The sequence below is a fragment of the Salvelinus sp. IW2-2015 genome, unplaced genomic scaffold, assembly GCF_002910315.2.
Source record: "Salvelinus sp. IW2-2015 unplaced genomic scaffold, ASM291031v2 Un_scaffold1869, whole genome shotgun sequence".
Lineage (NCBI taxonomy): Eukaryota > Metazoa > Chordata > Actinopteri > Salmoniformes > Salmonidae > Salvelinus > Salvelinus sp. IW2-2015.
In genome coordinates this window covers 96,748-112,882 of record NW_019943233.1, presented here as the reverse complement: position 1 = coordinate 112,882, position 16,135 = coordinate 96,748, and the positions used below count along the sequence as shown (strand labels likewise).

The 16,135-nt window shown below is 44.2% G+C and overlaps 1 protein-coding gene across 1 annotated transcript; it reads left to right on the top strand.

The window, feature by feature from the left end:
* Nucleotides 1-2,685: 2,685 nt before the first annotated feature.
* On the top strand, nt 2,686-13,755 carry LOC112072268 (G-protein coupled receptor 4). Its single transcript, XM_024139678.2, has 3 exons — nt 2,686-3,112; nt 6,911-7,003; nt 11,735-13,755. Exon 3 carries the CDS (start codon nt 11,776-11,778, stop codon nt 12,781-12,783), a length of 1,008 nt encoding a protein of 335 aa, XP_023995446.1. The 5' UTR covers nt 2,686-3,112; nt 6,911-7,003; nt 11,735-11,775; the 3' UTR covers nt 12,784-13,755.
* The last annotated feature ends 2,380 nt before the right edge of the window (nt 13,756-16,135 follow it).

Genomic DNA, 16,135 nt, shown 5'->3' with positions numbered 1-16,135 from the left:
TGAGCGTAACCAAGCCGTCACTTCTCCAGGGGCGCAATATTTTATGTGTGGGAGAGTTTCAGGAAGGAAAACTCAATCAAGCTAAGTGCATATTCTATAGTCATAGCTGATCTAAAATGTTCTACATGGCAGTAGCTAATTTGAATCTGCAGGGAATAAGACTAAATGCCCATTCTGAGCGCAACACACACACACACGGCATAGCAAGAGAGCAGGGAGGGTGCCGAGAAAGTAAGCCGTTTTCATAGTATTGCCATCACTTTTACAGTAGCCTATCACACAATGACTTTGTAATGCTGAACAGAGTGAAAGTTTGCCCACTTGTTTCAGTAGGCTACACACGGTATGGGTCCCGCATAAAATGTACCAAAAATGTAGGCCTCTGAAATGCAGCCATATACACAACAGCTGGCTGTCATGTCGCACACAAGAAAGCACCAGACGTTGAAGAAAAACACCATCGATTCAGGACCATGGACAGAAGGCTACCGACAGTCAGCGCAATGAAAGGAGGACTTTTAAAAAATCCACTTCCAATTTGAGCATCCCCTCAGAGCGCAACAAATAGGCTACATTGGTCGTTGTCCCTATGCCTGTCGAATAACGCAAAACTGTATATCTATAAATAGCAATTAGACCCGCAAAAGCAAGCAATGACATTGAAAATCACAGATACATCTAAAGTATGCATTGAAGTAAAAAGCAAAGGCCTAAACTATACATTACATTAAAAAAATCTGCCAAACAACCAGTAGGCTTACATGAGGGAAAACCAATGAAATAATCATTCTGGCACAGCGGATAAGGCCATAAAGGTTGTAGCTTACCATTTAGACACGTTTTTGCCTCCTCCATGCTGTGTTGAACCTCTTGAGAAATCTCTGATTCCATTCTCCTTCCTGACGAAATATACTTGTCAGGTCCAGTTCAAATGTCAGCTGGACAAGCTGGGCTTTTCATTGATGTAACATCACTCAGCAAGCTCTTTAGAGTGGAGAAGGACTTTTCACACGTTGCTGTAGATGTCCCAAATGTTCATCCTAACCCATGTTTCAGTGCCAAGTCGGCATTGATGACAAAGGCCCGCCGAATCTTTGAAGAACACTGAGTGGGTTCCATTTGTTGTTGCTGGCTGTGGTGGCGACTTCACTTTGCAAGAATCAAAACACTCTGCTTCCACTGGTTCAGTTTTGGTTAGATCCAACAGGTCGTCAGGTGCAAGTTACTAGTGGCTGGGGAAACGGCGGTGCAGGTGCTTGTCGTGATGTTACCCTTGTGCAGCTGGTGCTAGGCCCTGGCTCTCCATCTTGTTGGTCAGCAGGCAGTATGCGCGATGGACGGGTATTACATTTGCTGCAAGGCTCCTCAACCTCGGTGGTAGGCTCAGTGGGCTGCTCGGTAAGCTTGGCATCGACATGGTGGTCCTCCGTTTTTTTGCTCTTGGCAGTGCCGAGCCATTTTCGAATATCCATGCTGATTAGCCAACTATAAATATTCAGCTCACTGCTACCAAAACCTAATGAAGCTACTAGCTACTAGCTAGCCAATTAAAACTGTCAATTTTGCCCTGCCCTGGGTGGAATCCAATGAGTTTCCTAAATGAAGGTAATGAAGATGGTACCTTATGACAATACATGGCTAGGTGCCCAATCACAATGCATTTTGGGATTTTAACTACTAAACATTACATTATTACATCCCTCTCCTCAGATCATGAGCTCGCACCCAGCATAGCCTCTATCCCGGGTCTGCGCTACTGGCAGGCCCGACAACGCTGCATTGGCAAAATTCATATACCATTTGTTATGTTTATGGGGAAACAAAACTGGGGTTCATGTCTGGGGGGTCCATGCCATGTCCGGCTTTGCCACCCCGTACTTTGCCGACCCATGTCTCTCGTTTCATCTCTCCATCTCCCTGTTGAGCACAACACATCCTCACTTCAGGACAGACTTTCCTCTCCAACTCCAACTTCTAATTTCTGACCACATCTCTGAAACTTATCACCACTGACAATTGTACACTATCTGCTCAGTTACCAACATACCAACATGCATTCCTGTACATTTCCCTGCAGCAACGTTCACTCAAAAAAAAAAATCACTTTGGAAACAGCTGTGACACATTCAACCTCGAGTGCATATTGAGAGAGTTATTACAAGACAAAATTCAAAGATGGGATGATAAATATTAACACAGAGTGTAGGGAGAGTCCGTTTATAAAGGATATTCGCTTCCCATTCTCAGTTGAATTGTGACTGTGATAAACATATTCCCCTCCTGTATTAATAGGCAGATGCCGTCCAAGTCACGTAATCTCCAGATGTGATTTACTTTAGGTACGGAGATGACGTTAGAGATGACCTGACCCGTGATGGATCATTTTAGAATTTTCACTGATGGTTTCAGTCCGGTTGACATGTGTATCAGATTTCCACGCCACAGGAATAGCCCATTAGTCACATCTAAAGATAATTTTAAACCATTGTGTTATTGACTCACATTGCCTGTGAGTCAATAATATCTGTTGCTGCTGTCTTTTTTGTGTCTTGTGGAGGAAACTACCATTGTGGTCAGCCTGACTGCCTGTCAAGTTGTAAGTTTCAGTCTGAACAATCCATCTGGAGGTGCTGGGGAGGTAGTGTGTGAGAAGTGTCTAGCCTGGTCTCTACCTCCGCCCTGAAGTAACTACTTCTCAAATGCATGTGTATGCTGAAGAAAACTCCCTCCCTCCTCCCCTAAACATCACTCGTCTCTTCCCCTCTCGTGTCTGGCTTATTCTCTCTCTGTCTTTCTCGTGCATGGCTGTCGGTCTGACATCTTGACTTCAGTGAGTGGACTGACTGCTAATGGTTGGCATTTCCCCATCACGGAGGACGTGTCCTGGGTTGAAAACATCGGTCTGTCGGTTGTCTTCTGGAGTGGTCGCAGCTCTCTTCCTGTCATCATGTGGGACTCTAATGGTCTGGCAGTAACTCAAAGGTTCTGAAGCCTCCCCTCAGGCTGTCTGAATGGAAATCTCCTGTGCCTGAGGGTTACTGAAGGAGACAGAAGTTCGTGACCCACTTTGGAGAACCATTGTCGGCAACAAGCTAAGTCCCACAACTGACAGGTGAGGTCTTCTAAAACGGTGGTCAGGACTCAGAAGTGGTCAAAAGTGTAGATGAAAGAATGATAGCGCTTTTGTCCACTTTTTTCCTTTCGGATGGAGTTCAGGCACTCTCTGAAAGTTAGTACACAGAGTATCACTGTATGTTTTAGAAGATAAGACATACACATATTGTCTCAAATTGATTGAGAGTCCTTGAGGTCTCAGTTCAATCTCTTCACAGATGCACGTCTGTGCTTCCTAAATATGCTACCTAAACATTGCGCTGACAAGATAATTCCGTTCTAAAATAACTCCCCTTCCCCCCCGACACACAATTTCCCCTGTTGCTCTGGATCAGGATGACAGTGGTAAAAGGAAACCTGTAGCAGTGTGAGTCAGTCTTACTAAATGATTAGACTAAAGAGGTCTGGGAATGAAGCCAGTAACTGATTCGACGTTCGAAAACATGCAAATTGCTCCCAAATTGCTTAAAGGGCAAAACAGAGGGTTGATTCTGAGAACTGTGGAAATGTGGAGGAGGACTGTCTGCTGATTGAGAAAAAAGTGGACATTTTCAAGGATGTAAACGAGTTACGCTTTGAGACCGTTGGGACACGAGACTATCCGTGACCTGGGAGATCTTTCGTCTAGCTGTCACTGTACGTCTGAGAGTCCCCTCCCTGTGCGTTTGGCTAAAAGAACATTAACATACTGCTGGACAGATGTAATGGAGTTAAATCCACAATAGAAGCGGTCTGGAGAGGGCTAGTAAGGATGGCTTCAGTGGGTAGATATTACATGTAGTGTCAGTCAAATGGACACTTCTAATTGCTAAGCGAGGTTCATTTGACGTTAATAGAATACGGACAACACAAGGACTAAACAAAACCCACAATCTCAGGGAGTTAATCAAGATGGTGTGCAAACCTGACAGACAGAGAATCCTGTGGGAGAGAACGCAAGGCAGGTAGCATGTAGAGTTGCAGTCTTATGAAGGGTAGCCTGCTACACGAATATTCATGATGCTTTATTAATCAGACAGGACAGAAAAAGTGCATTCTTCAGGTCAAACATGAGATAACAAAACTTGTCTGAGAAAGTAGACCTACAGTGTTCTCCAGTAATGTACTGGAATGTACAGTTGAAGTCTGAAGTTTACATACACCTTAGCCAAATACATTTAAACTCAGTTTTTCACAATTCCTGACATTTAATCCGAGTAAGAATTCCCTGTCTTAAGTCAGTTAGGATCACCACTTTATTTTAAGAATGTGAAAAGTCAGAATAATAGTAGAGAGAATTATTTATTTAAACGTTTATCACATTCCCAGTGGGTCAGAAGTTTACATACACTCAATTAGTATTTGGTAGCATTGCCTTTAAATTGTTTAACTTGGGTCAAACGTTTTGGGTAGCCTTCCACAAGATTCCCGCAATAAGTTGGGTGAATTTTGTCCCATTCCTCCTGACAGAGCTGGTGTAACTGAGTCAGGTTTGTAGGCCTCCTTGCTCACACACGCTTTTTCAGTTCTGCCCACAAATTTTCTATTGGATTGAGATCAGGGCTTTGTGATGGCCACTCCAATACCTTGACTTTGTTGTCCTTAAGCCATTTTGCCACAACTTTAGAAGTATGTTTGGCGTCATTGTCCATTAGGAAGACCGACTTGCGACCAAGCTTTAACTTCCTGACTGATGTCTTAAGATGTTGCTTCAATATATCCACATAATTTTCTCTCCTCATAATGCCATCTATTTTGTGAAGTGCACCAGTCCCTCCTGCAGCAAAGCACCCCCACAACATGATGCTGCCACCCCCATGCTTCACGGTTGGGATGGTGTTCTTCGGCTTGCAAGCCTCCCCCTTTTTCCTCCAAACATAACGATGGTCATTATGGCCAAACAGTTCTATTTTTGTTTCATCAGACCAGAGGAGATTTGTACAAAAAGTACGATATTTGTCCCCATGTGCAGTTGCAAACCGTAGTCTGGCTTTTTTATGGCGGTTTTGGAGCAGTGGCTTCTTCCATGCTGAGCAGCCTTTCAGGTTATGTCGATATAGGACTCGTTTTACTGTGGATATAGATACCTTTGTACCTGTTTCCTCCAGCATCTTCACAAGGTCCTTTGCTGTTGTTCTGGGATTGATTTACACTTTTCGCACCAAAGTACGTTCATCTCTAGGAGACAGAACGCGTCTCCTTCCTGAGCGGTATGACAGCTGCATGCTCCCATGGTGTTTATATTTGCGTACTATTGCTTGTACAGATGAACGTGGTAACTTCAGGCGTTTGGAAATTGCTCCCAAGGATGAACCAGACTTGTGGAGGTCTACAATTATCTTTCTGAGGTCTTGGCTGATTTCTTTTGATTTTCCCATGATGTCAAGCAAAGAGGCACTGAGTTTGAAGGTAGGCCTTGAAATACATCCACAGGTACACCTCCAATTGACTCAAATGATGTCAATTAGCCTATCAGAAGCTTCTAAAGCCATTACATAATTTTCTGTAACTTTCCAAGCTGTTTAAAGGCACAGTCAACTTAGTGTATGTAAACTTCTGACCCACTGGAATTGTGATACAGTGAATTATAGGTGAAGTAATCTGTCTGTAAACAATTGTTGGAAAAATTACTTGCGTCATGCACACAGTAGATGTCCTAATCGGCTTGCCAAAACGTAACTTTGTTAAAAATAAATTTGTTGAGTGGTTGAAAAACGAGTTTTAATGGGTCCAACCTAAGTGTATGTAAACGTCCGACTTCAACTGTACGTTTGGACAGGTATTCTGCACATTCGTTTAAAAAAAAAAGTATAAACAGAGTTGGTTTTTTTTTTTAAGAAAGGGGAAATGAGTCTGTGTTAGAACGAACGGAACCACAATAGCGGAGTTATCAAGAACGCACCCACAGTGGTCACACAGATACAGCATTATGCACTGCAGTTTGTGGTGTCGTGTCAGTATTTGGAAAGATTTGTATCAGCAGTTATGAATTTATTTTTGGTTAAGAGTCAACGGAACATTAGTAATCTAGACCAGATTAGACCTTTATTAGACCAGACCATCTAGACCTTTATTTCCTTGTTACTAAGAGGGGAATACCACGGTTACTCACAACTCAAGCTGTTGTTATGCCACCGACACCTACGTTCAGCCTTTTCACTTTTCTGATGAACGTTGTCACCGGCGCAAAATGTTCAACTAACGCAATGATTATTCCATCAATGTCTCTGAAAGTGAAAGATGTTTCTAAATTACACAGTGATTGCACCAGCATAGCAGAATGTTCTGATTAATGGTTAGCACGTTATGGTCTGTCATCTTTCAACAAACCAAAGTACAGTGCTAAGGTTGCCCAATTCACAGTGGTAATAATACAAAAGGAAAATGTGCAGATCGTCACATAGTCAACGCTCATTCTTATTGGCTGCAAAATGAACTACTAATCATTTTCGCCTCACCTCAGGTAGGCTATTTGCCGTCATCCACATGGTGAGAACCTAGATTAATGACAGATCTGTGGATCACCCATAGAATTACCCTTTTAAGATCCATATCATGAGCATTAACCCACGGAATAGGAATGAGTGCTTGATCAGTCTGGATTACATACCAATTATATACCTTAGAGCACATTTACATCACATGCCAATTCATGCCAATGTATTATCATCCACTTATACCATTAAGGGCCTTCTGTTTCTGCACACTGACAACAACAAAGCCTGAGTGTGGGATGAGGATCGAAACATAGCAACGTCATCTTCTCAGCCCCGTACATTTTTTCTTTTTTTTAATGATTTCCTGTTTTATCTTTCAGAACTCGGCCTTTCTCCAATTCGAGCCAATCAACACCTTTTAGTGCAATAATTCAAAAGAAGACTTTGTATTACTCCACCAGAGAGCTGAGAAGGTAATTATGTGATTGCGCTACTAATCATCTAAATACACATTTTGGTGTATGTGGTGTAGTGAAAGGAACATAGATGTCCATCCTATTAATTGCTGCCATGTTTCCCAGAATCTAATTGGGATTTAGATTGGAATAGTGATGTTTGTGTCATGTGATCGTCAGACCTGCATGTCTATTTCAGGAGCAAGCTTGAACAGAAACTTAGATCTGATTATCAGTGTGTAGTACCAGTCCCAATGTCATCACCAATGACTGATAAAGTTACTGCCGCAGGACATATTTTCTTCCCGCTATGATCGTAGCACCCCTGTGACCTTTTATAGAACTATGTCCTTCCTTGCATTTCACTAAAGTATTTAAATAAGCATTAAAGCTACGAACTGTCCTGCTGTCAGTCTTATTGCCTCCAAAATATCTGGTTAATCCAATCCCAGGGCCTGGCTCTGGCACATCGAACGTCACAATGAAGTGCAAATGCTCTCCCACGAATCACAATCTGTGCTGTGGCAGATAGTCAGCCAGTTTGAAACCATGCAGAACAATAACCATGGGAAATGTTGATGCAATTACTGGACAGCGGCATTAACATAAGGTAATATAAACCCGTTAGGAGGAGGAAGCCAATATTTCCATGACACATTTTTGTCCAATCATAAGGTCCTGAACCCAATGACAGTAACTGCTATCATACACAGAGGGGGTCAGACAATATAGGTCACAAATCCTGAAATTGGTGAAGCTTTTCACACAAAGTATTTAAAAGTGGAGAGATGGTTTCACAGGCAATTTGGAGTTAGCCAGTTCCACTGCAATAAGGCTCAAATCGATATCTGTGAGACCATGACTAAACCTCAGAGGCCCACTCTTGAAGGGTAGACTCATATTTTCCATCCAGATCCCATTATCAAGCTCAAATAGTATGTTACATTTTTGACTGTGTCAGAGTGGATAGCCAAAGGGTTTTATCTTTTTGACACATAAACAATTTTGTCAATGAAATGGGTTGGAGCAAAATGTGATGAGCTGGATACTGGGATATATAAAAAAAATGATTGTGAGTAATGATTGTGAGTAAGAGGACGCCATCTTTTGAGGGATGAGTTCAACTGATATGTGTTATACAGTATTGTGTCTATTTATACAGTGCATTTGGAAAGTATTCAGACCCCTTCACTTTTTCCACATTTTGTTACGTTAGACTTATTCTAAAACTGATTAAATACGTTTTTTCCTCATCAATCTACACACAATACCCCACCATGACAAAGTGAAAACAGGTTTTTAGAAATGTTTGCAAAAGAAACAGAAATAACTTACTTACATAAGTTTTCAGACCCTTTGCTATGAGAGTTGAAATTGAGCTTAGCTGCATTCTGTGTCCATTGATCATCCTTGAGATGTTTCTACAACTTGATTGGAGTCCACCTGTGGTAAATTCAATTGATTGGATATGATTTGGAAAGGCACACACCTGTCTATATAAGGTCCCACAGTTGACAGTGCATGTCAGAGCAAAAACCAAGCCATGAGGTCTAAGGAATTGTCCGTAGAGGATTGTGTCGAGGCACAGATCTGGGGAAGGGTACCAAAAAATACCAGCACCATTGAAGGTCCCCAAGAACACATTGGCCTCCATCATTCTTAAATGGAAGAAGTTTGGAACCACCAAGACTCTTCATAGAGCTGGCATCCTGGCCAAATTGAGCAACCAGGGGAGAAGGGCCTTGATCAGGGATGTGACCAAAAACCCGTTGGTCACTGTGACAAAGCTCCAGAGTTCCTCCGTGGAGATGGGAGAAACTTCCAAAAGGACAACCATCTCTGCAGCACTCCACCAAAAAGGCCTTTATAGTAGAGTGGCCAGAAGGAAGCCACTCCTCAGTAAAAGACACATGACAGCCTGCTTGGAGTTTACCAAAAGGTACCTAAAGGACTCTCAGACCATGAGAAAGAAGAATCTCTGGTCTGATGAAATCAAGATTGAACTCTGGCCTGAATGCCAAGCGACACGCCTGGAGGAAACCAGGCACCGCTCATCACCTGGCCAATACTATCCCTACGGTGAAGCATGGTGGTGGCAGCATCATGCTGTGGGGATGTGGGAGACTAGTCAGGATCGAGGGAAAGACGAACGGAGCAAAGTACAGAGAGATCCTTGATGAAAACCTGCTCCGGACCGCACAGGATCGCAGACTGGGGCGAAAGTTCACCTTCCAACCTTCCAACGACCCTAATCACACAGCCAAGACAACGCAGGAGTGGCTTCGGGACAAGTCTCTGAATGTCCTTGAGTGGCCCAGTCAGTGCCCGAACTTGAACTCGATCAAACATCTCTGGCGAGACCTGAAAATAGCTGTGCTGCGATGTTACCCATCCATCATGGCAGGGCTTGAGAAGATCTGCAGAGAAGAATGGGGAAACTCCCCTAATACAGGTGTGCCAAACTTGTAGCGTCATACCCAAAAAAGACTCAAGGCTGTAATCGTTGCCAAAGGTGCTTCAACAAAGTACTGAGTAAAGGGTCTGAATACTTCTGTAAATGTGATATAAAAAATAAAAAAAACTGTTTTTGCTTTGTCCTTATGTGGTATTGTGTGCAGATTGATGAAGGACAAAAACTTTTTTATACATTTTAGAATAAGGCTGTAACATATCAAAATGTGGAAAATGTGAAGGGGTCTGAATACTTTCCGAAGGCACTGTATGTGTCTCTATGATACACTTTATGGGCTCTATTCAATCTGTAAAGCTGACGTGTTACAGATTCCGCGATAGAAATGTAAAGGCCATTTCCGAATGAGCCGACGTATGCAGTGTTTACTGTGAATGCAGTCTCCGCTAAAGCGGGACCATTGCCTTTGAATTTCAATCAAGCTGTAAAGCTGAACTTCCGCAATGCGGATTGAGTAGAGCCCTATGTGAGTAACATTCGACTAAATGAGACTACAGGAAGTTCTAGGAAAGACAGACTAGGCTGTCTCATTTATGACTCAAGACTGTGTCTAAATACAACTTTCCTGGTTAAATAAATGTAAACAAAAATTTGGGCAAAGACTACTGAAACTTGATTTTTAACACCGGTGAAAATCAAGCTTTTCTGATCAGGGTTCATACATCACAAGCGATTCAAACTATATTTTATTTTACACTAATAACATACAAAATATACATGTTTCAAGCAGACAACCATAGTCCCTGTGCCCAAGAACACTAAGGTAACCTGCCTAAATGACTACCGACCCGTAGCACTCACATCTGGAGCCATGAAGCGCTTTGAAAGGCTGGTCATGGCCCACATCAACACCATCATGCCAGAAACCCTAGACCCACTGCAATTTGCATACCACCCAAACAGATCCACAGATGATGCAATCTCTATTGCACTCCACACTGCCCTTTTCCACCTGGACAAAAGGAACACCTGTGTGAGAATGCTATTCATTGACTACAGCTCAGCGTTCAACACCATAGTGTTCTCAAAGCTCAAAAATAAGGACCCTGGGACTAAACACCTCCCTCTGCAGCTGGATCCTGGACTTGCGGACGGGCTGCCCCCAGGTGGTAAGGGTAGGTAACAACACATCCGCCACGCTGATCCTCAAAACGGGGGCCCCTCAGGGGTGCGTGCTCAGTCCCCTCCTGTACTCCCTGTTCACTCATGACTGCACGGCCAGGCACGACTCCAACAACATCATTAAGTTTTCCGATGACACAACAGTGGTAGACCTGATCACCGACAACGACGAGACAGCCAAAGGGAGGAGGTCAGAGACCTGGCCGTGTGGTGCCAGGACAACAACCTCTCCCTCAACATGGTCAAGACAAAGGAGATGATTGTGGACTACAGGAAAAAGAGGGCCGAGCATGCCCCCATTCTCATCGACGGGGCTGCAGTGGAGCAGGTTGAGAGCTGCTAGTTCCTTGCTGTCCACATCACCAGCAAACTAACAGTCGTGAAGAGAGCACGACAAAACCTATCCCCCTTCAGGAGACTGAAAAGATTTGGCATGGGTCCTCAGATCCTCAAAAGGTTCTACAGCTGCACCATCGAGAGCATCCTGACTGGTTGCATCACTGCCTGGTATGGCAACTGCTCGGCCTCCGACCACAAGGCGCTACAGAGGGTAATGTGAACGGCCTAGTACATCACTGGGGCCAAGCTTCCTGCCACCCAGGATCTCTATACCAGGCGGTGTCAGAGGAAGACCATAACATTTTTTTAAACTCCAGCCGCCCTAGTCATAGACTGTCCTCTCTGCTACCACACGTCAAGCGGTACCGGAGCGTCAAGTCTAGGTCCAAGAGGCTTCTAAACAGTTTCTACCCCAAGCCATAAGACACCTAATCAAATGGCTACCCAGACTATTTGCATTGCGCCACCCCCTCTTTTACACCACTGCTACTCTCTGTTGTTATCATCTATGCATAGTCACTTTAATAACTCTACCAACATGTACATATTACCTCAACTAACCGGTGCCACCGGACATTGAATTTGTACCGGTACCCCCCTGTATATACTCCGCTATTGTTATTTTACTGCTGCTCTTTAATTACTTGTTACTTTTATTTCTTATTCTTATCCATATTTTTTTTTAACTGCATTGTTGGTTAGGGGCTCGTAAGTAAGCATTTCACTGTAAGGTGAAGCTTCCTGCCATCCAGGACCTCTATACCTGTTGTATTCAGCACATTTGATTTGATTTTGATTTGATTTGTTTGTCTTTTCAGGAACTACTCCAGTTTGGACCTGAACAAAGATAGAGGAACAGATGGATAAAACAAACTTCAACTTGACTTGCGTGACAATCTCGAATAGCCCTATCAGTGACTTCTTGATGGGCATCTACATCCTGGCCTTTATCCTGGGCTTGGCCTTTAACCTATTGACCCTTGGCCCCATCGTCCAGCAGGTCCGCAGCCAGAACGCCCTGGGGGTATTCCTGCTCAACCTGTCCCTGTCTGACCTACTCTATATCTTTACCATGCCTCTCTGGATCAACTACTACCACCGGGACCACCACTGGAGCCTGGGCAGCCTCTCCTGCAGCGTGGCCGGCTTCTTCTACTACTCCAACATGTACCTTAGCATCTACCTGCTGTGCTGCATCTCTGTGGACCGCTGCCTGGCCGTCACCTACCCCCTAAGGACCAAAGCCTTTCGCAACGTGCGCTACGCCTGGGTGCTTTGTCTGGTCGTGTGCGTGACTGTCATGTCCGGACACGGCCTGGTGCTGTTCAAAGACAACCTGCAGGACGCCCACGACGACGCGCAGGACCGCTGCTACGAGACCTACCCCATGCCGCAGCCCGTGGCCCTGTTCAACCTGCTGCGGGTGGGCATCGGCTTCCTGCTGCCCCTGCTGGTGCTGGGGCTCTGTTACTGGAGGATCCTGGGCCAGGTGAAGCAGAGCGAGGGGCTGGGGGAGCAGGCTAAGAGGAAGGTACGGCTGCTGTCCTTCGGGGTGATCGGGATTTTCTCTGTGTGCTTCGCCCCCTACCACCTCCTCCTGCTGACCCGCTCCCTGGCCTACTACTACTACCACATGGACGAAAAGATGTACTGTCAGTTTGAGCAGAAAATGCACTTCCCTTTCTCGTTTACGCTGGCCCTGTCCAGCCTGAACAGTGTGGTGGACCCAGTGCTGTATGTGCTGGTCAGTAACGGGGTGAGGGAGGACATGAGACTGTGCTTCTGTGGGAACAAACAGGGTCAGAGGGAGAGAGAGAGTCCCCTCTCCACTGAACCATGGAACACACATATTACAAGTCTGATCTGATTACATACTGTGTGTGTTTGTGTAGAGGGTTGGGCAGGTTACTTTCTAAATGTAATCAATTACAGTTACTAGTTGCCTGTCCAAAATTGTAATCAGTATCAGTTTGGATTACCCAAACTCACTTTCAGTTACTTTTGGATTGCCTTCCCTTTAAGAGGCATTAGAAGAAGACAAAAAAGATCCATCCAATGCATTTGGTGTGTCATCATAGTGGTCTCTGACTCGCTCAGGTGGAACAAACGGATGCTTTTTCCAATGCTGAATTGAATGTCACTGAGAAAACAGAATGCTGTCATAAGGTGTCTGAATTTAAAAGTAATCTAAGTAATCATGTTTTTCAAGGGTATCGGTAATCTGATTACTATATCTTTGCTGGTAACGTAACTGAATACAGTTACAGTTTGTTGTATTTATGCCCTTCATCTATTGCAGTAAATCCCTTCCGTGCACATTGTAAATTGGACGGCATGTTTGTTCTGTGTGACTTCAATAACATGTTCTTTCATATCAACCCACTTTCATGGACAATCAGTCAATCAGGTTGTCTTTAAAATGTTCAAAGAAAAGCCTTTGTGAAGTTCTTCTAACATTCTGCTTGGTGATGAGGATGGGTATTGTGTTCTTTAATTGGAGCTTTCTATTAATGCCTGTCCTCATTGGTATGGAAAATCCTTTCAAAAGCTGTCTGTTCTGGCTTTATGTTGCAGGATTGCTCCGCTTGAAGGGCCCTTGAATCTCTTCAGGCCTGCCACAGGTTTGTATTGATATGTGCTTGGTTTACAAATGAACCTTCTTGTTCTAATTTGCCTGTTTGTGGACTGACATAAATCAGAAGAACATTTGTCAATTTCATATACTGTATATCCAAAACTAAAAACGATGTAATATACAATACGGGTGTTGAAATCACAGAAAATACAGTACTGGACATTGAAGACATGTTGTACAAATGTTCACCCAATAAACATAAAAGGAAGCTACCCAAATGTGTATATTTGTTCTTACGTTTCCATGTACAATTCCATTATCGGACAAATCAGTTCCCCTCTCAGTCCATCAAGGTAAAATATAAAAATAAGAGAACAAAAATCCAGCGCTGGAAAAAAATGAACTTCCTCATCAATTTAGACACTTAGTCAGTACAGCTCTTTAACAAATGTTTGAACATGAGAGATCACTGTAGACCCTTGCTTTAATTAAGTAGTGTGATGCTGATTTATGTCGGTTGGCGCCCCCCCTCGGGTTGTGCCGTGGCGGAGATCTTTGTGGGCTATACTCGGCCTTGTCTCAGGATGGTAAGTTGGTGGTTGAAGATATCCCTCTAGTGGTGTGGGGGCTGTGCTTTGGCAAGTGGGTGGGGCTATATGCTGCCTGTTTGGCCCTGTCCTGGGGTATCGTCGGATGGGGCCACAGTGTCTCCCGACCCGTAATGTCTCAGCAGCCAGTATTTATACTGCAGTAGTTTTTGTGTCGGGTGGCTAGGATCAGTCTGTTATATTTGGAGTATTTCTCCTGTCTTATCCGGTGTCCTGTGTGAATGTAAGTATGCTGTCTCTAATTCTCTCTCTCTTTCTCTCTTTCTTTCTCTCTCTCGGAGGACCTAAGCCCTAGGACCATGCCTCAGGACTACCTGGCCTGATGACTCCTTGCTGTCCCCAGTTCACCTGGCTGTGCTGCTGCTCCATTTTCAACTGTTCTGCCTGCAGCTATGGAACCCTGACCTGTTCACCGGACGTGCTACCTGTCCCAGACCTGCTGTTTTCAACTCTCTAGTGACAGCAGGAGCGGTAGAGATACTCTGAATGATCCGCTATGAAAAGCCAACTGACATTTACTCCTGAGGTACTGACCTGTTGCACCCTCGACAATCACTGTGATTATTATTATTTGACCCTGCTGGTCATCTATGAACATTTGAACATCTTGGCCATGTTCTGTTGTAATCTCCACCCGGCACAGCCAGAAAAGGACTGGCCACCCCTCATAGCCTGGTTCCTCTCTAGGTTTCTTCCTAGGTTCTGGCCTTTCTAGGGAGTTTTTCCTAGCCACCGTGCTTCTACACCTGCATTGCTTGCTGTTTGGGGTTTTAGGCTGGGTTTCTGTACAGCACTTTGTGACATCAGCTGATGTAAGAAGGGTTTTATAAATACATTTGATTGATTGATGCAGCTGTGGGGATGGGACTTACTGTAGTCCCTCTGTTCCCGGGTGGGGGTTGGGGTATTTGTGGGGCTCATAGTTCCTATCCTATTGATGGTCCCTTTGATCCTTACATTCTGGATAAGAGCTCTCTGGTGCTGATGAGGAAAGCCTAACAGAAGACTCGGGAGACGATATGGCTCACAGAGGGCACGGCTCCGATCCAGCCTCGCTGACAGCTAACATAACGTAAAATGAGCCGTAATTAAAACAGCCACATTGTCCATAATCAGTAGACGGTAACACAGACCGCCCCACATGCCATAATTATAACGGCCAGCAATGTTTTGTCTCTGTTGCTGCAGTTACAGAGAGGGATGGACAATTATCCACGGCTTTCGAAACCGTTTATTTGAACATCCCTCCCAAACAAGGTCATATCAGTGCTGCTTGATTATCTGGAAGAAAACGGTCATAAGCCAATATCAGTAGGTCTCATGGAGCAAATCCAATAACCAGCGGTGAGAAGGAAAGTTTGTAATGAAATAATTTACTACAATCCAATATAACGGTGTTTGCATGAATGAAAATGAGATGTAGTGACAGTGCCGATCAGATGATAAGAGCTGAGAAGAGAAGAGTTTTAGCTAAATCTGACAGGAACGGCCAGGTTCCAGACAGAGTCCAGACTCAAATGATTTTGGAACACAATCGGCCGCCACATTCTTTGTCACCAAAAGGAGGGTTCAATAATCGCTTCTCGGTGGCAAGCATTTCTGTGACCTTCCTTAGCGCTGACAGTGGAGAGAGTTTTAAAGAGAGACAGCATTCAAATGGCAGGTTATCTTGCTATGTGTGGATTGGTGTTTAATGATTCACATGATAGCATGCTGCTTGTCAATAAAGCTCCCACTGTGCCCGTCGATACGGTAGCAGGCTGAGTGGTTGGCATTTTACTGGTGGGAACAGTGGGCTACGACGTGAATGCTTGCTCTGATTCTGAGCTGCTCACGGGGACCAAACTCTTGAAATGAGACGCGCTGAAAAGCACAGATTTATCTGTCATATTGAATTGGTTTCATGAGGGCTGGGAACAGCCTGTTTACAGAAGGAAGCCCCCTTCTCTTAGAGATAACGATAAGGTAGTTTCACAGAGCAAAAAAATAGTAATTTCCATTGTAATTTCCTCTCTTTACCTCACTGAATGACTTTT

What these genes read in the sequence shown, in the direction of transcription:
- LOC112072268 (XM_024139678.2), top strand. Translation starts at nt 11,776, where the DNA reads ATGGATAAAACAAACTTCAACTTGACTTGCGTGACAATCTCGAATAGC.